The 23,642-nt window shown below is 57.2% G+C and overlaps 1 protein-coding gene across 1 annotated transcript in view; it reads left to right on the top strand.

Moving 5' to 3' along the window:
• The window catches only part of PEPD (peptidase D), a 161,167-nt gene that overhangs the window by 136,721 nt on the left and 804 nt on the right, over window positions 1–23,642 (top strand). The window contains exons 11-13 of the mRNA XM_006887875.1: window positions 1,063–1,140; window positions 11,603–11,751; window positions 20,568–20,752. Coding sequence (XP_006887937.1) covers window positions 1,063–1,140; window positions 11,603–11,751; window positions 20,568–20,752 — 412 coding nt within the window. The remainder of the gene's footprint in view (window positions 1–1,062; window positions 1,141–11,602; window positions 11,752–20,567; window positions 20,753–23,642) is intronic.

Here is a 23,642-nt window from a genome sequence, read left to right as displayed (position 1 = left end):
CCCTTCCCCGCCTTTCCCCTCATACTTCCTCCTAAGACTCAGCCTGCTTCCACAGGGGGCCTGGCCCAGGGGTGGGGTCAGGGAGGGAGAGCCTCGCCCACCCACTGCTGAGCAACCCCTGCAGTCTCCCCTCCGGTTCACACGTGAGTCTGCAAGGGTGAAGGTGGTCAGCATAGGAGATTAGTGCAGGCCGCTTCTCCTGAGTCCTGCAGCCCTGCGCTGGTAGGATGTGCCCAGCCTCAAGCACGCACACACACACACACACACACACACACGTTAGTGCAGGCCACTCCTCTTGAGTCCTGCAGCCCTATAGGGTCCTGCAGCCCTATAGGGTGTGCACAGCCTTACACACACACATGCCCAGACATGTAATAAGGCTGGGCCGAGATTACTCTCCAACCTCATCTCACTGCTCCCCAAATTTGCCCACGCTGACCCTTCTCAGCCAGTAAGGAGCCGGCCGCTCCCTGCTCATGTGCGGCGCCTGAACACATGAATAATGCATGCAAACATCTCAGTCCTTAGAAACGTTCTTCTCTGGTGGATAGAGAGAAAAATCATTATTTCGACTTTTATGATTCCAGAGACTCCCGAACGGGGCCATAAATATTACACCCAGGAGGATTTTTCCCCTCTCTCCTTTGGCTAGACCTAAAAGTCCTTTTTTCCCCTTAAAGACATCTCTCACTAGGGAAGCTCTCTCAAGCAGAGGAATGAAAGGCCGCTGGCTTCCTGTGTCCGTCCAGGACTCCTGTGCAGCCCCCAGCACTGCCCCTGCCCCTCCACTCTCACGCTCCTTTATTCACCATGAAAAGATTTCCTCAGAATCCCTTCCCACAACTCTTGCCCCCTATTTATTTTCTTTACACAAGCTGCCCATTTGGGAAGGTCTGGTGCTTCTAATAGATAGCAGCTCCAGGAGCTGAGAGATTGGGGTGCTGTAAGCCCTGCACCACCTGTCCCTGAGCCTCTGCGGGGGGTGGACAGTCTTGCTGAGGTAGGCAAGCCTAGAAGGGGCTGCTGAGCAAGGGTGGTCACTGAACGCCCCTCCCTCTGCAGTGGTGAGAATTCAGCTGTGCTGCACTATGGACATGCCGGGGCCCCCAACGACCGGACAATCCAGGACGGAGACATGTGGTGAGTGACGCCAGCCCCTGTGCCACTCGGGCTGGCCACAGTGAGGTTGCAGGCCCACTGTGGCTAAGCTTCTCTGCCAGAGCCACCACCTCCTGCATGGTGCCTCCCTGCCAAGGCCAAGGGCCAGCACGCTAAGAAATCCCTGAGGGAGCCCTGTCTGGATGGCAGGCTGAGGACGGGCCTGAGCTGTCCCATCAGTCATTTCACCCTCACCAGCACCTCCATGACATGCGACAGGATCACGGGGCACCTTGGTCTGGAGCAAGCCTTTAACACACTCCTCCAGCTGTAATTCTGGGAGCCAGCACGTCAGAGGCGGTCCTCTGGACCCTCAGCCATGTGCAGTTTTCTGTACTCCATTCACGTCCTTGCAGCTCTTCGTTGGGGGCGTGCCCAGGTAGATGGGAGCAGGTTGTGCGGCCAGTTAGGCCGAGCACAGGGCCTGGCCATCCCCCTACCAGGACCCCTGGCCATGCCCCCACCACGCCCCCTGTCCGTGCCCCCACCATGCCCCCTGGCCGTGCCCCCACCACGTCCCCTGGCCGGGGCCCCCACCACGCCCCATGGCCGTGCCCCCACCACGCCTCCTGGCCGTGGCCCCACCACGTCCCCTGGCCGTTTCCCCACCACGCCTTCTGGCCGTTCCCCCACCACGCCCCCTGGCTGGGCTCCCACCACGCCCCCTGGCCATGCCCCCACCAGGCCACCTGATCACAGCCTGCTGCTGGCGGATGGTTTAACCAGCCAGTGGGAGGCACTGTCGCCACTCTTCAGTGTTTTCATCCCACTACTAATATTCCTGAGCATGGCTCCCGTGGAGTCGTAAAGGTGATCACAGGCATCCACAAAGGAACACAAGTATCTGTCCACAAACCCGCAGACCAAGGACCTTGGTCTCCGCTGTCATTGCCCAGTATTTGCAGGAACTTGCCCACCTCAAGCCCCTCCCTGCCACAGGGCACAGGGACACTTTTTGCTGTCACTCCACTCGCTTAAGTAGGTGGACAGGATGTTCTGGTTCAGGCCTCTGGTGGGCAGGACTCCAGCTCGTTCTTCTGGAAGGGAACAAAGCCACTCACCCTCTTCCTGAGCCTCATCGATGAGTGTCCTCATCAGAGTGGAGAGAACACAGTGGTGGGAGAGCATCTGAGGAAAGTGGGTGCTGTGCCAAGGTGCTCGCTCCCTTGGGGCCTGGCACAGCAGCTTGTGAGGTGAGGGCATGCAGAGGGGTGCTGCTGAAGGTGGCTGGAGAGTCATCACAGCCGCTGGAACCCTTGGCTTGGTTGGGACGATATCCATACTCTGCTGGAAGCATCAAGGAAGAGTTCATTGAGCCCTCCTATTGTCTCTGATGTCCTTCCTGGCCTCCAAGCCAAGACACGACATTGACAAGACACTCCTCTGTACCTGGTACCAAGTTTATCACCTTATATGGAATTTGCATTGGAAAAGTCAGCTGTGAGGGACCTCTCAAGAGTACTGAAGAGCAACGATGTCAGGCTGGAGACTGAGGTGCGCCTGATCCAGGCTATAGTCTTTGCAGTTATGTGCTATGCATCAGAGAATTAGACAGTAAATAGGGATGATAGAAAGAGAATTGATGCCTTTGAGCTGTGGTGCTGGAGAAGAGTGTTGAATATACCATGGACTGCTAGAAGAACAAACAGGTTTGACCTGGAGAGGGTGAAACTGGGCTGCTCCTTGGAGTCAAGGATTCTGAAGCTTCGTCTGACATACTTTGGGCATGTTGCAAGGAGGGACTGGTCCTTGGAGAGGGACATCATGTTTGGGTGAGTGGAGGAGCGGCGCAGGAGAGGAAGACCCTCAATGAGATGGATCGATTCTGTGAGTGGAGTGGTGGGAATGAGTGTGTTTGAGACGGCGAGGTTGGCATAGCATAGAACGGCATTTAGGGCTCTTGTACATAGGGTCGCTATGAGTTGCAAACGACTCGATGGCACATAGCAACAACATGGAATTTCTAACCTAATCCTCCTCTTGATCCAATGAGGTGATAGCTCATCCTCTTTACAGAACTGAGGCACCACATCCAGTTAGGGATCATACCTGATCAGGGATCCTGTCAGGTAAGGCATTGTGTCATTAGGTCCTATGTCCAGTAAGGGACCGTGTCCACGTGTGGATTCATGGAACCAGAGCACAGGGCCACTCTTTGCATCAAAGAGGGTGGGTAGCTGCAGGCCTGGATCACACAGAAATTAGGGAAAGAAAGGGTGGGGGTCCCCTGCCTCCACGCTGTGCCACTTTAGGTGCTCTCGCCCCTGAACCATTCTCCGCTGTGCTTGGAACCTGTGACCCAATCTGAGCTGGGAGAAAAGGGCAGAGGCTTTGGCTCCCAGCTTCACTGTGATAGCACTGGGCGGCTGGAGGGCACTGGGCCAGAACCTCGCCGTGTGAGCTGTGCTCCTGGGTGGCCCGTCAGGAGCTTCCTCCACAGTCAGGCCCTCACCCAGCACGTACGCTGTGACCCCAGCTCGCCTGGACACCACGTGCACCTGCCTCCCTGTCACAGCTGTGGGGATGCGAGTGATCCCAGCAAGCCCGCGGGTGCTCCCGCCAACCCAAACTGGCGACTCTGTGTTTCTTTTTCTAGCGCTAACTTTGAAACGTAGCCAGTAGAATAATTACGAGTTTATTATAGCCAATTTATTATGCAGCATTTAGTACAACATGTTTTGTTGATTACTGGTACTGCCAGATTGCTGGCGGCGCTTCGAATCCATTGTTTTACTGAAATTGATCTGCCAGGCACCTCCTGTGCTCAGTAAACAGTAAATCATTCTGTTGCCCTAACTTAAAAAGCCACAATACTTCATCGTAAGGTATGGAAGCAAAACAGGAACGAGATGCAAAAGTTTTCCTAACTCGGGATCCCACCCAGAATGCGCTGGGACACGGTGTAGGATTGTGCTCCGAGCTGTAGCCCTTTCACCTTGGCTAAGATGCCCCAGAGACATTTTCATATTTAGTGACGGGGCTGTTGCTTCTGAAAGTTGAACAGTGAATAGAAAGGACTGAAGAACTGATGCCTTCAGATTGTTCTGTTGGAGAAGAGTATCGAATATCCCATGAACTGCCAGAAGAGCAAACAAACTGGAGGTGGTACAACCAGCATGCTCCTTAGAGGCGAGGAGGGTGACCCTTCGTCCCCACATGCTTTGGGCCTGTTGTCAGGAGGGGAAAAGGCATCATGCTGGGAAAGGTAGGTCAGCGAAAGAGAAGACCGCCAGCAAGATGAATTACCACAGCAAATGCAGAAATGGACAAAGGAAGAGAACCCGACAATGGTTAGGATAGGGCAAGATTCAAATCCGTTCATGGGGCCACTTTGAGTCGTAGTTGGCTCGACAGCACATAACAACAACAGTGGGGTGTTTTTCAGGGGCTGGGAGCCCATCCTTCTCACAGACTTGGACATCTCCCTGACACATACAGGAAACCTGATGATAAACAGGCGTCAAGTTCAAGTCCCTGCCCTAGGTGTGTGGCTGCCTCTGTGAGCCAGTTTCTCCAGCTGTCAGTGGGGGCTCTGACAGCCAGCTCCTCACCAGGGGAGAGTTTCATGGTCCTGTGTGATGCCAGGCATGGCACCAGGCTCAGTGTGAGCCCTTGACGGGTGTGAGCTGCAACAGTGACGCTTATCACCTGCTCTAGGAGGCCAGACCCACCCCTTCAGTCCACTGCTGGTCCCGTAGGCCCCTCCTTAGAGTCCAGCGGGAGAGCAAAGCCACAGGCAGAGCGTGGGCCAGGCCTGGTGTGTTCACGGACGCTCTGGGACTGTATGACCTTCTTGTTCTCTTTAGGAACCCTCTGTGAATATGCCAACCTGGGACTTGAAGTTGGTGGGGCCTGCCTCCCTCTGCTGTCCCTCTGAACTGTCCCTGCTGGTGAGGCCTGGGAGGTGGACACTGGGTCTCCTGAAGGGCTCGTTTACCCCCTGAGAACCAAGGAGAGCATTCTGAGGGTGCTGCTTGTGCCAAGCCGGGGGTCCTATGGGCTGGATCCTGCCTCTTGCAGTGTATCCCAGGGTAAAGCGCAGGCCTTGGTGTGTTCTCAGATGTCTGGGGCCCCCTCTCTCTGCTCGCCCTCTCCTAAGCCTGGGGCCATGACACACTTACATTTTCCTGCTGAGTTCCTGTGTCCCCACCACTGAATCATGAGCCTCTTATTGTTGTGCATTACTGAATTGAAACTGACGTCACTGACCCTACAACAGGTTTTTAGAGACAGTAAATTGCACAGGAGGAGATTGCCCATCTTTCTCCACATGGATTCGAACCACTTGCTTTTGAGTTTTCAATGCAGCTCCTTACCACCAAGCCACCAGAGCTTCCTTCCAGAGTATTTGGGTTTTAGGGTTTTATTTTTAGGGCAGCAAACTTAAAAACCCCAACGTTATAAAAGTGTGGGAAGCTTTCAGATCAGTGCTCCCAACATGCTCACACTTTGGATGGTGTGTACAGTGATTTGAGGCCCAGAAGGCCCCTCCCCACCAAAGGCAGCTCCACGCAGGTGGCTGTGCACGTACGTGTGGCAGGCGGGCACCACTGCCCGTGTCTAGATCCTCGGAGCAGATGGACTGAGGAGCGGCGAGATGCCCGTCGTCCACCAGGGGGCGCCATCGTCCACACGGAAAGCCACGGGAAGAGTGCTCCGAGTGGGACCTGCTCACAGGCTGGCCGCCTGGGTCAGCCGGCCTTGCCCCACTCCCTTCTGGGCCGTCAGCAGTGTCACCCCACAGGGCTAGAAATGGAGAGGGGGCCCAGCAAGTGGAAAGCAGCTGGGATAACACCGCCTTATCTACGGCCTCTTCCCTAATGGGGCCTAGGTGTCTTGGGGTGACTTGCGACCCTTAAGAGCCTGTGTCCCAGAACGTCCCGGGCGGAGCCGATCTGCTGCCGGCTGGCTGCAGCTGTGAGCGGGACCTCCGTCACTGGCCGGAAGAGGGCAGTGTTGTCTCAGGACAGGTTGGCCCAGCCTTTCCTTATTGGAGAGCTGCCTTTTGTATCCTACCTACCACGTCCCAGGGGGCACAGGAGCTGAGTGGCCAGTCCCAGCCCCACTCAGCAGCCAGCCCTGTGGTGGGTCTAAGCCCCTCCGCCTCCGTCCCAGGCAGAGGTCAGCAGGAGGCCCCTGCGCATGCTCGTCCTGCTGGCCATTGAGGTAGAAACACAGCTGTTGTTCACCAAAGCCTGGCTGCTCTTTGTCCAGATACATAAGGGCCACCAGGCAGTATCATGATAGATTGATGAAGGATTGAGGTTGTTAATGATCTGACCTTGGTCAGATCCACAGTCAACATTTTTGGCACGAACAGACCAGAAATCAGGAGCCAAGTCACACTGGGAAAACTGTCCGAGATCTCCGCAGAGTGCAAATGAACAACGATGTCAGTCTAGACGTGAAGGTGTGCCTGATCCAGACCATGACCTTCTCACTTGCTATGCGTCAGAGAGCTGGATAATGAATAAAGGTGATAGAATTGATGCCTTTGAGAAGTTGTCGTGCTGGAGAAGAGTATTGAACATATACCATGGATTGTCAGGAGTACAAAGAGATCGGACCTGGAGATGGTGAAACTAGTTTGCTCCTTGGAGTCTCATGTCTCTTTGGGCATGTTGCCTAGAAGGACCAGTCGTTGGAGAAGGACATCGTGCTTGGAAGAGTAAAGGTCAGAGCAAAAAAGAAAGGCCCAGGCTGAGGTGGATTGATACAGTGACTGTGACAATGAGGTCAGGTATGGCAGAGACAAGTTGGCTCAGGATAGGGCAAAGTTCATAGGGTCGCTGGGGTTGTAGTTGACTCAATGGCACATAACAACAATAGCTTTTATCCCAGGGAAGCCCTTGAGGTTATCCCGAGTTATTTCTGGCACTTTTGGGCCGCCTTCCCTTCCTGTGCTGCACACCCTGACTTTGGTGATGGCATCGCTGTCCTTTCTCGGCACAGCTGAGTAGCATTTCACCCTCTGCCTCCCTGTGACCCACGAGGAGGCCAAGGCCTGTGGGTGCGGCCAGAGCTGGAACCCTTCCCCACCTGGCCACTCATTATCTGCCACTAGGCACTCCTTCCTGTCCCTTCTCCTCTCAGTTGAGGCCCCTGTTAACTCAGCAGATTTGCTGAAAATCAAGCAGGAATTTCATTGTCGTAGGAAGCTCACTTCTCTTCCATCCATGGCCACTGAGTCATGAGCAGTTTCTTCATCCAGCTGTCCACCTCCTCACCTCTGCAGATTTAGGGGTACATCCTGGCCTCAGAAACCCTCTGATCTGCCAGCTGGAATGTATTGATTGTCTTTCTCTTGCTTGGACAGTCTACTGTCCTGTATTATATCTGAACCTGAGGGCTGTTCCTCAAATGCAGGCAGGAGGTGGCTGTCAGCAGGGGGACCTGGAGCAAGAAGGCTCCAGGGGCCTCCACCAACAGCTTAGTGGGCTTTGAGTAGAGAGTGTCCCTTACAGTGCCACCTCTGTGTTCTAGGCTAGACCCACTTCTGGCTATTTCTTCAAAGGGACACTGATCCTCACCAGCCATCCACAGCCCTGGTCAGCCATCCACAGCCCTGGTCAGCCATCCACAGCCCTGGTCAGCCATCCACAGCCCTGGTCAGCCATCTGCCCAGACTGGCGGCCTTGGCCTTCAACCTTCCACCCCGGGCGGGATCACGCTTGGGTCCCAGCCCCATGTTATACACCCGAGAGTCCAGGCTGCCCGACTCACTCGCTTCATGCTGGTCCCTGTCCTGTTGGATGTGTTAGTGCTTCTCAGGCACACCCCAATCCCTCAATTCCATGACCCACAATTTGAAGAACTCTGGCCAGACAACCCGGGTGCCAGCAGACATCATGGGACCCTGGTGACCAGAAAAATGAAAGGAAGCACGTGCTGGGCACGTGATGCTGACTCACTGCCTCTGCCAGAGGCTGCTGCCCCGGGTCCCCTTTATGCCACAAACCCTGGGGTCAGGTGGTGGCTGGCTAGGTCCCACCCACGTACAGGCGGAGTGCCGGATACTGCACATCCTGGGAGCCAGAGCCCCTGCTGTAGCACCATTTCCTGTCACACTGGACAGTGGTGATGACGAGTATCTGCAGACGCACAGTGGGTCCACAGCATGTGGCATTCATCACTGAGCCACCGGGGCTACCAGCTTCGGGTCACCCAGCTGCAGCTGTGGATGACTGGCCACTTCTCCGTGTGCCACCATGTCTGGGGAAGGGAGTGACTAGGCAAAGGCCTGCCTGCTGGGTCAGCCAGTGGCATTAGAAGAGCCCCAAGTGGTGCAGCCTCCGGCCTTGCTAGACATGCTGGGAGTGGGCATTGGAGTAGGCGACCCACGCCAGGAAGACCCCACCTCCCCACCTAGTCCAGAAGGGCTGCCTGGGCCACAAAGGATCCACGGGCTCTTCCTTCCCATCTGACCCTGAGGCCTGGAGTGAAGCTCGTGGTTCCTAGTCTTCAGAAACCCGGCCTGTCCTGGGACGCGGGCTGAGGGCTGCATGTGGGGTTGCGCTTGGGGTCGTGAGAGGGATGTGCATCCTCACACCCATGTGTGTGGCATGCTGCCCTTAGATGGGAAAGAAGAGCCATGGGCCCTGCCTCGGGGCTCCAAGTGACCCCACCAGAGTCAGAGCGGCCCTGGTGAGGACGTGTCAGCCCTTTCCCAAAACCCTCCCCAAGCCCAAGGCCACAGGCCAGAACGTCTCCCTGTCCCTCTGCCCAGGGCCTGGCCGGTCCCTGCAGAGGAGCTGAAGGAGTGGAAGGGGCCTGTGGAGGGAGGCTCAGGGGCCAGTGGTGGCAGGTAGCCCAGGCCCCCAGCGCTGCCCTGGACGAGCCAACAAAAGACAGAACCTGTCATCCTTGCCAGAAATAGATGACCACATGTGGGGAACAAGAAGCCAGCATCGTACTTGGAGATGTTAAATATCTCCCCAGATGGCTTAGATTATCACAGATCCACTCGGCCAAAGGCGGGAATGTCCCCGTGGGTGTCCCCAGGCGGCCACAAAGGAGGGATCCTGTGTTCTCAGTTGAGCCAAGGGATGACAGAACTCGCCGTTACTGTCAGCATGCGCTCAGAGGGCGGGAGAAGTGGACACCAAGGAGTTGGAGGGAGATAATTTATAAAAGGCCATGGCTCTCATCCCCAGATCCTGGGACAGCTTGAATCTGAGTTCACTTAGGCCTCTAGAAATTCGGAGGGGGGGGACAGAAAAAGATAGGGAACTGAGAACATGAAAATAGCCCATCGCCCATGCTGAGTGTCACCAGCTGCTGGCGGCTGCAGTGTGCTTCTCCAGAGATGAGATGGTGATGCTAAGACCAGAGCAGCTGCTGTAGGTCAATGGGAAACCCCAGCCCCACCATCCCGTATACCTCCTGGGGGTTTCGGCAGTTTGGGGGCCCTGATGGAGGAGTCCTTTTGTGCTGGAGAAGTTGTTTTTAGTCTTCTAGATGCTTCCAGCACTTGACAGGCTTTGGGGCTCCTCGCTGGGGCTTCCTGAGTTCTTAGGTTTTCATGTTTGATTTTTTTTTTTTATTGTTCAATTTCTGTTTGTCGTTGAGGAAAGTACAGTTCATTAGCACGTTCTGCCTGCACAGGGTGTTGCTGTAGGCTACCCTCTGATGTAGCAGCCCCCCAGGAATCTGTCACCTCTGCTCCAGCTGCCACCTGCCTGGGCTATTCCAGAATGTTGTAAATCAACAAACCACAACCATCCTCCTCTGTTGACTCTGGGGAAATCCAAATGAAAACACACTCTGCTTCCAGGTGGTGTGACTGGGCCAGGGCCCCTGGGGTTCGCGCCCCACACCTGCCTGCCTGCCGGCCCAGGTGGACACAGAGCAGCAGCAGCACTGTGCCCATTTTAAAGGAGGAAAGACTAAGCCCCTGAAAGCAGAGTGCCCTAGCTGGGACCGGAGTACAGTGGCAGACTCTAAGTTGCTCCACTGAACCAGTGTTGAGTGCCTCTGTTTTCTTTTTAGGGGTTACACAGCCCTACTGGAGGGAGGAGGAGGTGCTTTAACCTCCAGGCAGCTGTGGCCCTAGCAGCCCACTGCGTGTGGAGCAGCGGGAAGCAGACGACTGGGTGTGTCTGCCCAGGGCCGCTCTCCCCTCCTCCTGGCCTTGTACACCAGGCTTGGGTGGGTCCCCAGCAAGTGAGGCCCATGACCCCCTCAGCCTGCCCCAGGCATAGTCCCCCAGCATCTGACTTTGACCCAGCCCTGAGGCTCCCCACTCACAAGGCAAGCACCTCCCCACCCCAGAGATCACCTGAGGTGTTATCAGGCACTGTTTGCTCTGCTGACACCATTTATGGCGTTTTGTAATCAGAAAAGGCAGATTACAGAGCACCTCACAGGGACTTTGGATCCCAGCAAACCATCCATGGGACCTGAGCCTTCAAATTGTTTCTTTCAAAATCTGTTTCTGGGAGGGCCCGAGACCACACCGTGCTGTGCCCACAGGCACATGGCAGCTTCAGGATTGCTGATTGGCTGTTAGGAGAAATGGGGACAAGGCTCCGGCCCTGCGGACTTTCCAGGGTTTGAGGGGCTGCAGACTGACCCCAGCAAGAAGCTGAATGTGGGCAGGGAGATTGGAGAATGGAACAGGACCCCAGCCAGTCTGCAGAGGACACCCCGCATCTGGGTCTCTGGTCACCTGGCCCAGAAGAGGGAACCCAGTCTCAGGCTTGGGGTAGACTGATACCCCTCAGCATGTTTTGTCATTTGGGAACTCTATCAGCATAATCAGTAGGGAGATGTGCTGCTAACCTAAACACAGCACCTCTTTGGCGGTTCAAATCCACCCTCTGCTACTTGAGAGAAAGATGGAAAATCATTGCCTGTGCAATTTTACAACCTCTGTAAACCTGCTTGAGGGTCAGCTATGAATTAGTTCCGACTAGATGGCACTAAATTTGAATTTTAAAATGTCCTTACCAGATTTAGACTTCTTTGAAAGGGGGACTCCTCTCACCCTACCCACCTCCGTCCCATTGGAAAAGCCCTGTCCCTGTGGAAAGCCTGGAGCCAGGGCCAGCCCAAGCAGCCCCTTCTGTCCCTTCACCTGAAAGGGCAAGTGAGGCCGGGCTCCCGTCTGCTCCAGGCCCAGCCACTGGGCAGTGCGCAGTCAGACCCCTCAGCGTAGCCCCTGCCAGCAGCACTCCCTTTTTCTCTGGAACGCCCAGCATGAGTCTGGGTTTCTGTGCTGCCCATATCCTGTCAGGAGGCGCTAGTACAGGGAACAGGCCCACACCCTATACTAGTGCCCTCCTGAGCGGAAGCCTCCATGCTCGGGGCATCACCCAGCCTTTGGGCCCCACTCCTGTGGCTCTACCAGCACTGAAGCACTTCAGGGCCAAGGAGGACTCCCTAAGATTGGAGGTGTATTCCCCCCGAGCACCTCACCCAGTGTCTTGCTCTCTTCTCCCCCCAGCCTCTTTGACATGGGTGGTGAGTATTACTGCTTCGCTTCTGACATCACGTGCTCCTTTCCTGCCAACGGCAAGTTCACCGAGGACCAGAAGGCCATCTACGAGGCAGTGCTGCAGAGCTGCCGTGCGGTCATGAACACTATGAAGCCAGGTGAGGACAGGCACTGTCTGGAGGCCGGCCACCACGGGGCACCCACACAGGGCAGGTGAGGATGGGGCACTGTCTAGAGGCCCATCACCAGGGCCACCAGCATAGGGCAAGCCCTGTATCGTGTGGTCTGGCAGCTGCTCCACCTGCATGTCCAGCCAGAAGAGCTTAGCTGACATTGGGTCCTTGCATGTCCTGCTATCCCTAGGATCTTGCCTGAGAAGGGAGGCTGACCACGAAACAAGGACGGCAGGAGTAGGGGGAACTGGCTCCTACTTTGGGCAAGGTGTAGGACAGGCCGGGCCCTGGAGGAGGAGCTCGTGTAGGGCAAAGTATGAGGGTCAAGGAAAGAGGAAAACCCTCAAGGTCCAGGTGAATGACAGCCGTGGTGGCCGAGGCCCATCAGAGATTGTCAGGATGGCACTGTGAGCCACAGCCCACTTGATGGCACATGGCGGCAATCTTGGGTTCCCTGTGCTGTCCCACAGGACTCCCTCCACCTGCTCAGCCTTGTGCACGCTGGCCTGCTACCCTGAGTCAGGGTCCGCTCTGGGGAGGGCCCAGCCTCACGGTGGAGCAGCCCCAACCATCTGCTTCCGCTGGTTCTGGGATGGACAGAAGCCCCTCCTCTGAGAGGCCTTTTCTCTCTGGGGTGTGGGTGAGCAGCACCCCCTCCGGTGTCAGGGTTCCACTGTGGTCCTGTCACAGTTGTCAGAGTGGCATTTACCCAGGCCTGGGCTTTTCACTGTCCCTACTGTCAGCCTGGCTGATGTGACCTGCTCCTATTCTCATCCCCCTACTCCTGCCTGACGGCTTCCGGGCAGGGCCAGTGTACCAGGCTGCCCCCTAGCTCCATGTCCCAGCCACCGAGGATAGGCTGGGTAGGAGCCCTGCTCCCAAGGGGAGTGGACACACCACCTACCTACTTGGCAGGGGCAGCATCATAGAGGTAGCAAGTACCTCATGGGTCCTGCTGTCCCATTGCTGGCGTCTGTCCATCCTGGAGAGCCCCTGCCCGGTGCCCTGCTGCCTGAACACATGCATTAGTTCAGCAGCTGCACGCTCAAACCCAGGCCTGGTGTTCTCTTTCTGCCCAGAACGGTGATCCCTGAGCTTTGAACTTTGCCTCAGAGGATGAGGGCTGTTTCATCCCTACTTGCAGGCATCAGGGGCTTTCAGAGGCCACCCCACCCTGAGAGCAGCTCAAGCCTGAACAGGTTTCTTTGGGCCAGTGTCTACCCCAGGTCACATGGCACCTATGACTCCTGAAACCCACTGCCTTCCAGCCATTGTGACTCACACAAAACTTCCCGAGGCTGTCAGTCCCCACAGGAGTAGACTGCTTCCTCCTTCTGCTGAGAAGAGGCTGGTGGATTTGAACAGCCAGCCTTTCAGTTCTCAGCCGAGCATGTTATGCACCATGCCACCAGGGCCGTAACCTAATGGTCTGCCAGAGTGCAGACAGGACTGCCCATGCCCCTTTATTCCCCAGGCGTTCCAGCTCCTCAAGTCACAGTCATCCCACACTGAGGCCTCAGTTTCCATACTTGTCATTCTTCCTTCTCGGGGGTAAGAGCAGAAGTGGACCCAAGCCAACTTAGGCCCCCTTGTGCCATCACAGGTGGTAGAAAGGCAGGAAAGCCAGGCCTGAGATGGAGCCAGCTCCGAGGCAGGGCCAGCTGTGGACACAGGCTCCAGCCACTCTTCACTCTGGGGATGCCCCATAAGGGTCAAAGTCTATACTTGGTGCTGACCACCTCAGGCTGTACCCCAACACCCCACCTTAGCTGTACAGGCCTGAGGAGACATAGGCAAGGAGGCCCACCTTCCCCCAGACTTCCCGGATGCTGAGGGTTTGTGCGTCCTGCACAGGCCACGTGGGGCCCTCACATGGAGACTTGGGACCCCTTGCTGCCCCTGCCCGCACTCAAACTCTTTTGTCTTCTCATTCCCCCAATGGGCCCAGGAGAGGACATGAGAGGACCTGGCTGCGCGTGCTGCTGGGCTGAAGGAACCAGGCCTCCTGTGGTGCTTCTTGTTGAGGCTCAGCTGGGAGGTCGTGGCTGGGCATGGTGAGGGCGTTACATGTTCAGGATGAGGTGAGGACCAGGCCCCAAGCTGCCCTCCCTCGATGGAGCCTCTGCAGTCACATACACCTAAAAACCCGTGGTCCCCAAGCCCTGGAGCCATCAACAGTGGGACATGGCCCAGCATGTGGCTTGGCTGCTCCTGTGGCCCCATGGCTGGTGGTTGTGATGCGTCCAGCAGCCCACTGCTGGGCCCGGAGCCGCTTCCAAAGGGCCCTCAGCAGAGGCCATTTCCAAGGCCTTGTCTGCCAGCCTTTCTCGTGGCCTGCCCAGCCCCACAGGTCCTTTCCTGAGGCAGGGGAGCCCTGGAGCAGTGCTGGGCCACTCCGCCAGCCTCGTGTGGCCAGCGGGAATGACACTCCACAAACAAGCAAGTCCCCAGGCAGTGACCAACACAGTGCAGCGGCCACAGGCAAATGATGAGTAAGCTCCTGACGAGGGGACAGTGCAGCCTGGATTGAGGGTTTCGCGGCTGCCGGCTAGATCAGTGCGCTGTGTCCAATCGTGTGTGAGGGAGGGAGGGAGGGAAAAGTCTCCAGGACAGACTGTGGGTGGTGGCCAGTGTGCCCGCTGCTCGGTTGCAGACATGGGTGAGGAAGAGCTGGGGTTCACACTTCCTCCCCAGGAAGGAGGTGCAGGATGGGAGATGGGCTGGAGGACCGGGGAGGGCAATGGCCCTGTGTCCCTGTGTCCACTCTGACTGCTGCACTGTGTGAATGCGTCTCTTTTAACACAGAACCATCGCCGTCATGAGGGCTTCCCAGGCTCGCTTTTCAGAACTGGGTTGCCAGGTCTTTGTGCCTGTCATAGGCAGCCAGCTGGGCTGTGTGCCCTGCCAGGGTCCCCTGCTCCCCACCCGTGAAGGCCAAGCTTGTTGTCACCAAGCAGAATTACGGACTAGAACTGCTGCACAGAGTTTTCTTGGAAGTTTCTTTATGGAAGAGAACTCTGGTGGCCTCATGGGTAGAGGTAACCCAAAGGCAGGTGGTTCGAATCCACCAGCTGCTCTGGAGGAGCGGTTTGCTGCCTCTGCACATCCACTGGGAGGGTGGAGTGTGGGCGGCCAAGAGTCGGTTCTGGCTCCGTAGTATTGAGTGTTTCTCTGCCAGTCTTCGCTGAAGCAGATCACGAAACCTTTCTCCCTAAGGTGGGTTTGAACTGCCAACTTTAAGTTAGTATTAACTGCAAACCATTTTCATTACTCCTGCCTTTTAATTCCAGAGCCCACGAACAATCACTCCAATGGCATTCTCATCCTTTCTTTTCAGCAGGGATGAGAATTTTGTGTTCCATCCATGATGGTGGCCGTCTCTACTGTCACGTCAGAACTGACCCGTGCCTGGTTTTCAGAGGCACCGGAGGAGATTGTGGATTTGAACTGACATTCCTTTGGGTTGGCAGCTCAGCTCCCTGGCGTAAACATCAGTAGTCGTATTGTTTAGAGTAATAATAACCGTTTGAACTCGTGAGGGGGAGTCTGTAGGCGGTTGCACGGCTAACTGAAAGGTGGCATCTCTGGTGATTACAATCTACCAGCCATTTGCTCTGTGGGAGGGAGTCTCTGAAGCCCCGCTGAGGGTCAGCTGGAATCGTTCCACCTCGACAGTGATGAGTTTGAGTGTGTATGTCAGAAGCTGTGTGAGTTCTGTGCCAGTGTGGGCACAGGTGGTGTCTTCTGGGGTGTCTGCAAGTTGAGCCCCCTGTGGAGAAGCTGCTGAGAGGCGCCAGGAGATGGCACTGCCCCTTGGTGTGCAGCTACTTGGAGTCCACAGGCTGGTTCCCACATGGGCCGAGTGGATACCTGCAGATGCCCACATGCAGCTGTGGTGTTTAGATGCCCAGGACATCTAAGCTCTGCAAGGGGCCAGCGTGACCCGCTCTGGCTGATTGGAGAAGAGATGGCAACAGCTGCCCTGGGGAGAGTGGAGCAGAGGTTACACCCACCTCTGTGCTCGGGGCCAGCGTGTGGGCAGTGTGGGCAGGGATCCTAGCGTGTCAGCGGCCACAGGAAGAAGGGAATTTCTTACCACCTTGGAGCCAAGGCAGGAGGGCCTGGCCCTTGAGGAGGCTGCCATCCATGGGACGGAGCGGCAGGGGATTGTCAGAGCAGGGGCTGCATGTGCAGCCAGTCTGGCCAGCAGGGGCTTTGAAGGATGGTGCCCCCACGTTGCGCTCTGGTTCTATCACCTCTCTCCCTCTGCTGAGATCAGGGGTGGCCAAGGCCTGGTGACCGCAGCTGTCCACTCAGCCACAGGAATGCCTGCTAGTGGCCCGGCCAGCTCAGTGGCCAATTCAGTTCATTTCTGCAGAAAGTGGTTTGGTCCAAGGCAAGTCCATGGGGTCCTGCTGCCAGCACCCACCTGGCCACCCTGGATTTGTGGGGTGGCCTGACCAAGGCCTCAGGCCAGGCAATTTCCTCCCTGGCAGGAGCAGCCAGGATGGGGCCAACTGAGCAGATCTTTGATCTCATGTAGGATCCCATCCCGTCAGAACGCAGTCAGAGCCCCAACCTGGGCTGGGCTCCTGAGGTTCTGTGAAGGAGAGGGAGGGGAATGGAGCCTAGTCCCCAGAAGAAGCCCTCCTCTTAACCACCTGCACATAGATATTTCAACACTCTTGACAGTCCCCACGGGTTCAATTCCATCTGGGTGACACAGGACAAGCCTGCTAGGTAAGAGTGGGTCCTGTGCCTGACAGCTGCTGGGAACAATAGAGGATTGAAGCAGTGGTCAGGCCCAGCTCCTTCCAGCCTAGCGGAAATACCCCTGGTTTGTGGGCACAGCTCAAGGGCCAAGACAAACACCCTACTGAGACTGTAGGACGGCTTCCTGGACCTTCCAGGGAGAATAAATAAATACCCTCAGGAAATCGCACCAGCACACCCGAGGCCAGGCAGCAGTTAATAACACTGGTTCACACGGCTCTGAGCCTGGGAGACTGTGGGAGGCAAGCACTGCCCCCAGCCTGTGGCCAGAGGGTGAGCTGCCCTTGTCCAAGATGCAGAAGAGAGGCAGGGCTAAGGGTGGCAAGCTCGTCACTGTAGCAACAGTGTGCTCACTGAGCTGCTTGGTCAGGGGAATAGCCTTGAGGAGGCCTGGATGCCATGCCATCAGGAAATCCTCAGCCCGCACTCTGGGCCCTCACCTTCAGTGGCAGCCGGGAGAAGCTAATAGGCTTGTGCACTTTGGGGAAGGAATGGACAAACCAGGCAGGCCAGGCCCTGAGATGGGGCCCATTGGCATCACAGGAGTAGTGGGCCATCTCTCACACTACAGCAAACATTCACCTGCCAGTCGCCAAACCCAGAGTCAGACCCCAACCCTGCACCTGCAGGGCTTCTAGGCCATACCAGCTGCTATCGTGCCCAGGTTCAGAGCTGGCAATCGGGGAGAGCTTCCTGGAGAAGGTGCCTCAGCACAGAGACCCACCAGAGGAATGGGGGTTAGTCTGAGGCAGGAGAGCATGTAGAGGGGGAGCTGCGACCACAGGTGGTGACAAGGGTGTCAGATTTGCTCCGCTGCCACAGGCCCGGGATGGGTAAGGGAATGACCAGAGAACGTTTGGCTCCGTCCTCAAGGCGGTGAGAATCACAGGGGACTTTCTTCCGTGAGGACAGCATGGTCAGACCCACATTCTGGAGAAACGGCCCTGGCACTCAGCCAGATGTAGGAGGCAATGGGTATGAGGCAGTGACCGGGCCTACAGGAAGCTGGGCACAGGTCCAGTGGAGGTAGTGGCCTAGCAAGGAGGGGGTAGGTTCAAGAAGTGCTTGGGATGAGTTGGGACAGATCCATGCTTGTTGGAGGTGGGAGGGAGGGTGATGCCCAGGTCCTTGTGGTGTGTTCCCTGATGTGGTGAGCTTGGGGACAGGTGAGGCCTCCCACTTGGACATGTCTCCAGGTGCTCCTGGGCTGCTGGGAAGGGAAGGACAGTGGGGGACAGAGCTGGGGGGCCTGGGCCATTAGGGAGTCCTCCAGTTTGCACCCACCCTCCTCCAACCTTGCCCCCAGGACACACACTTCACACACTGACACACTTCAGGCCCCCACCCCCATGGGGCTGTGCATGTTGTAACCACCATCTAGGCCAGGCGTTGGGGCCAAGTTGCTGGGGGTTTAATCACTGTCACAGCCCTAACCACACACAGGCAGTAACACCCTGCTCACAGCCAAGAGAGCTGTGTGCAAGGCCTTCCCCGAGGGCGCGCGGGCGAGGAGGACTCGAGGCGCCGCCAGGGCCTGCACATCCGGGCAGGCGCCAGGCCGGCCTCCGAGAGGGGCCCTGAGGACAGGAGAGCAGCCGAGCTGCCGCCACCGAGGATGATTTATACCTGACTCCCACCCTCATCCGGAGCCCGCCAAGACTGCAGCCCCACCGCCACAGTTAGCCAGGATCCAAGTCAGACTGTATTCCCGGGGGTCCCTCCTGACAGTAGGGAATGTGGGAGACTCAGGGCTGGAGGTCAGCGCCACAGTGCAGCTCCTTTCTCTTCCTGTCCTACACTGCCGATTCCTGCAGAGCTCCTGGGAGGCTCACGTCAAAGCTGGGCTGGAAGCAGACGTTTGCGAGGAGGGCTGTGCGTTCATTCAGCCCTGCATGAGCATGCATGTGGGGCCTGCAGAGATGGCCTGGGGGACGGCCAGCATCCATTCTGCAGGGAGACACCAGCTAGTTAGCAAGCTGCCTTGCGCTTTGAGACTGAATGTGCTCTGAGGGAGACTGACCGGGAAGGGGCTGAGTAGGTAGGTAACCACGGTTGTGTTAAGAGAGAAGGGAGGGCCTGGGCCCAGGCAGCAGCAAAGACTCTGATAGGGAAATACCCTGTGTGTTTCTAGGTGACCTGGTTTGTCCCAAGTGATGGATAAATCGTGGCTGGTGCCACTGTTGAAAGGATGCTGTCCCAGTAGATTCCATCTACTGCAGCCGCTGAAAGGGCCAACATGCTGTTGGGTGCCACTGAGGTGACTAGGACTCCGAATGACACCGCAAACTGACAGATCAGAACCTTGCCTCACCTGTGCTGCCCTCATGATCGCCGCCACACTCATACATTTTATAGAGTGGCCTCGGTCCCACTGCAGGGAAGCAGCAGGGCCAGGATGCCACTCACCTGATCTCCGTTTCAGGGACGCCACACCATTAGGGAGCCCTGGTGACATAGTTTGTAGCCCTGTGGGTCGTCTCTTCCATGTGATGTATGCCCTTAGAATTCCAGTGATGGGTCAGCTATGAATTGGTTCTGACTTGATGGCAATGAAAGTGAGTTTCCCTACACTATTAGGGAAAGGTCCCCACAGGAAGTCAGGGACACAGTAGACCAGCCCAGGGTGCCTGCTGCAGACAAGGGCCAGCAGCACCAGCCAGAGGCTCATCCTGGGTCCCTCCTGATGCTCCACTGGCCATAGTCAGAGACTAGACAGCAGCCTCAACCCCTGTCAGGCCAGGGCAGATGACAGTGAGCTCTGGCCTCAGCACTCTAAGGAAAGGAGGGTCTTTGGACAGCTCAGCCTAGCCAAGGGGTTGGGCATTGCCCCATGAACTAGCTGGCTTGTTGCTCTACCCACCCTCACAAAGGGATCCCAGGGACTTGGCCTGAGGCTGTGGGGCCTGGGCTGCTGCTTCCGGCAGAGAAAGGCCCCTCATGGGTCCTGCTGCTCCGTCATGGCAAGCTGTCACCTCTGTTCACTCTGGCCTATGTCTGTGGCTCGGCCAGCTCAAAACCCCCAGTGCCTCCTCTGGCTCAGTGAGGATGAGGAGGGTGGGCTGCGACAAAGCAAGGTATGGCCAAGGAGCTGGGACTGCTCTGTCACATGGTGCCGAGTGTGTCCTGAGAGGGAGACATGGGTGCTTGCCGAGAGCTCTGCTGTCAACGTGGGCCTTACCTGTCAGACGGGCCCAGTGTCCACATGGGGCGGGGAAGCATCACAGGCCTAGGGTCCTTGTTAGATGCTAGACCGGTGCAGATGTGGGGGTGGCACGCCCTTCTGAGAAGAGACACTGAAGATGGGGTCCCTCAGAGCCTGGTGGGCAGGGCAGGGCAGGTGCAGAGTGATGATTGGACTTGGGGCATGGCTCTGGCTCTCTTCATTCTGTGTGGCAGCAGCCCCCACAAGCCTACAGGGTGGGCAGGACGACTGAGGCTCAGGCCCCCCAGTCTCCCGAGCCAGTGTAGCCCCAGAGACTCTGCTTGGGGAAGCTCTCCACCATGGCCTTTGCTCCAGAAACATGGGGTGAAGATGATTTAGATCAGCAGGCTGGGGCTCAGGCTGGGGAGGCTTTGGAGAGGCCTGCTGGCCCGTTAGCAGGCAAGGCCACAGACCCCTGCCGCCTGCACCACCGCGCCAGCTGCGCCTTCACCCAGGAAACCTTTGCTGTCTGCTGAGGCTCCAGGAGCGATTCAGCCACATCCCAGGGTGTACAGTTGTCCCCACCCCCAGTCCTGGGCCTCCTCTTTGCCCCGCAGCAGCACAGGCCTGAGGCCAAAACAGCTTTGAGGCCACAGCACTTCTGCTGAGGGGATGTAAGTCTTCCTCCTGCAGCCGGTCGGAGGGGTGCACACAGTAGGATGCTGGGTGGTAGTGGGCAGGGCCTCCCAGGAGCAGACTCATCACACCCTTGCTCTCACCTTGGACTCCCAGGCCCAGCCAGTTTGGGGGCTCTGTGCATCCGTAGGCCTCACTGTGGCCAGGTGGCTGCCTCCACTGCTCACTGCAGTCTGCCTTTGAGCCGCAGGTGTCTGGTGGCCTGACATGCACCGCCTGGCCGACCGCATCCACCTGGAGGAGCTGGTCCGCATCGGCATCCTGAATGGCAGCGTGGACGCCATGATCCAGGTCCACCTGGGAGCTGTGTTCATGCCTCATGGGCTCGGCCACTTCCTGGGCCTTGACGTGCACGACGTGGGAGGCTATCCTGAGGTCAGTGTGGACAGTGGCCTGCCTGTCACCCATCACTGGGCATTCCTTCCCCCTGGGACCGGCAGAGTATAGCTCCTGCTTCCCAGCGGGACTCGGCCAGGGCGGGCTGGGCATCGTGGCAATGCTCCACCTGCCCCTTCACCCACCAGCTGCCACACTGCCCCCTCAGACCCTGGGCCAGCACGGTGTCCTCTCACCATGTCTCTGCTTCATTCAGTGCAGGGTGATGAGGCCTCACCAGCTGTTCACCCCTAGTTATTTTGGGGACTAGCTGAGCCCAGCCCCCCACACCCCTTCTATGAGGTGGTTCTCTCCCCCTGCTCCCTCTGTACTCTGCTTTCCTGGCCCCTGGCCCACTGGTTCGTGCAGCTGCCCATCTGAAGGGATCCTTGGCAGGGTGAGAGGAAGATTGTGTGGGGCAGCTCCAAATGAGGCCTCTCTCCCATCCTAGTGGCTGATGGATCCTTGAAGGACCACCCAGGGGAGCGTGAGCGCCTCCAGAGGCCCCTCTGGGCAGGTGGCTGCAGCCTCCAGGACCCAGGCGGGTGGGGCATGGGCCACTGGCTGAGGTGCTGGGGGCTGGTTTTGCAATCAGCGCGCCTTAGGGCCTCACCAGCCTGTCAGCCAAGACCAGCCTTGGCCTGTTGGCTGCAGAGTATTTTGAAAGCACTAGGAACGATTTTTGGGGTGGGGGGGAAATTGCTCAAGAGAAGCATTATTATTCAATTATTTTTTTTTCCTCAAGTGTAAACAGTTAAATTTGGAGAAACAAAATCAGTTTTAATTTCCTAATTTCTATCCATCACATTGTGTGCAGAGAGCCAAAAGCAGGCCCTTCCAGACATTGTTAACTGAGGTTCATTATTCATTAGTCGCCAAAGTCATTTTTTTTTCCTACCAGAGAAAATTGGCAGCGAGCTGTTTTCATCCTTTCCGGTAAGCAGCCCTTTGTGCTCAGGGTCTATTCTTCTGACAGATAAACACTGGAAAAAGAAGGCTTTTCCTATAAGAGTCATTTGTTTTATTTGAGGCCTGCAGACACATCTGGGTCTCTTCTGCTCTGAGCCTTGTAACAGGCCAGGGTGAGTACGCATGGGCACGCACCCCCCGCCCGCCCACCAGGGCTGCAGACTCAGGACCAGAGTGGCCTCCAGGCCAGGCCTCTTCCCTTCCTGGGCTGGTGCTGCACTTCATCCTTCTCCAACCCTGGCCGTACAGCTGGCCCCCAGCACACACCCAGGCATGCCCTGTCCTTGTCAGGCCCCATGGTTCAGAACTGGGGGTGCCTGCTGGGAAGGGGCACCAGCAGCCTCGGGCAGATACTCACTTCTGCCCTGCAGTGATTCCTGTCGTTTCAGTGGTGAGCCTGAGCATTCCTACATGGGAGACTGGCCCCTTCATACTTTAGTGAGCCTGCCCTCTCCCACTGCACACACCATGGGGACAGACTGAAGTGGAGCAGAGACAGGACCTTGTCAGAGCTTTGCCTTAGCCAGCCCCTGCCTTTGACTGTGGAATGGAGGGATCAAGTGCTTAGAGGCAGCAGAAGGGAGAGGGAGGGGCTGCTAGTGGGAAAACCCTAGAACAAAGACCCTGGGTTCCCCAGCTCTAACATTCAACTTCTGGGCAGGAGAGAGGCCCCTGTCCTGCCACACCAAGCCAGAGGCCTGGAGGAGAGTGTTATGGTGCCAGGCACCACCCTAGACAAGCGTCTGTGCCAAGAGCCCTGCCCAGGCAGACCCTAACCAGCAGGGCCCTGGGCCCAGGCGCTCCCTTGTGACCTCCTGCCTGACTCTCAGAGGGTCATGATCCCCACTTCTGTGGCACCCCGGTCACAGAGCATACCCGCATGCCAGCCTCAAAAGGCCGAGCCAGTCTGCTTCTGGTTACTTTACATGAACCACTAATTGAAGTCTGATGTTCTGGCCCCCAAACAGTCGGAGATGACAGCTCCGTCTCCAGCAGCCTGGCTTCCTGGGGGACCACAAATGGTAGAGGGAGAGCTTCATCAGAAAGCCCGCGTGTTGCCCACGGCAAGGCAGCCCTGGCCACAGGACGGATGGCCGCCCCCAGGGAAAGCCTGGTCACTTTGAAGTCTAGGGGACACCACCTGCCTTCACACCCCCAGGGTAGACGTATTGGCTCCCCCTCTGTGCATGAAAGGCCCCAGACTGACTGTGTCCTCAATGGGGGCAGGCACTCCCTGCAGCCCACTGCTCAGGGGCTGGGAGCTTTGTCTCCCAGGGTGCAGCTGGGGCCAGCCCCTCAGGGTGCCATGATGCTCTTGGGAGCCGCCCTGGGGCACACACATGGACATGCACATGTGTTTTGCATGTACATGCCAGTGTGGGGGCTGGCAGGCCCGCCCTGATGACAGCACCTCCCCACCTCCCCGGAAGGCTGCATGGAAAGCCTGGGGCTCAGCCTGTGGGTATTGAAGGGGCACTTAGGGGCAGGTTTCCCCTAGAGCTGCTTGGAAGAAGAGATGTGCCCCCCCCCACCCCAGAAGGCCTCTCAACAACCTCCTTAAGAAGTGTGTTGGCTTCACTGGTATTGCTTATACTGCTCATTCCCCTGGCCAGGACAGGGTGAGGGTGGCAGCCCCCATGCCAGCCCCAGGACCTGCCTGTGTGTGTGCCGGAGTGTGGGCCCACAGTGACCCAGAAGGCAGGCCTGAGTGTGTGAGAGGCACGGCCCTGCCTGTGTGCAGGGTTCTTTTCAGAAGGGCTCAGAGAAGCCTCACCCACAGCTTCCTTGGGACCATCATTCATCCCATCCCCACCCTATTCCTATCCTGAGGCTGGAACTACCTGTCACTCCTGCACTGGACAGGAAACTCAGCTAGTGTGTTCCTCCCTGCCCATCCCGCACCTCCTGCATGAGGCCTGGA

The sequence above is a fragment of the Elephantulus edwardii genome, unplaced genomic scaffold (genome assembly GCF_000299155.1).
Source record: "Elephantulus edwardii isolate Elephantulus edwardi_28Jun2011 unplaced genomic scaffold, EleEdw1.0 scaffold00062, whole genome shotgun sequence".
NCBI lineage: Eukaryota > Metazoa > Chordata > Mammalia > Macroscelidea > Macroscelididae > Elephantulus > Elephantulus edwardii.
This window is presented reverse-complemented; position numbering and strand designations above follow the sequence as displayed.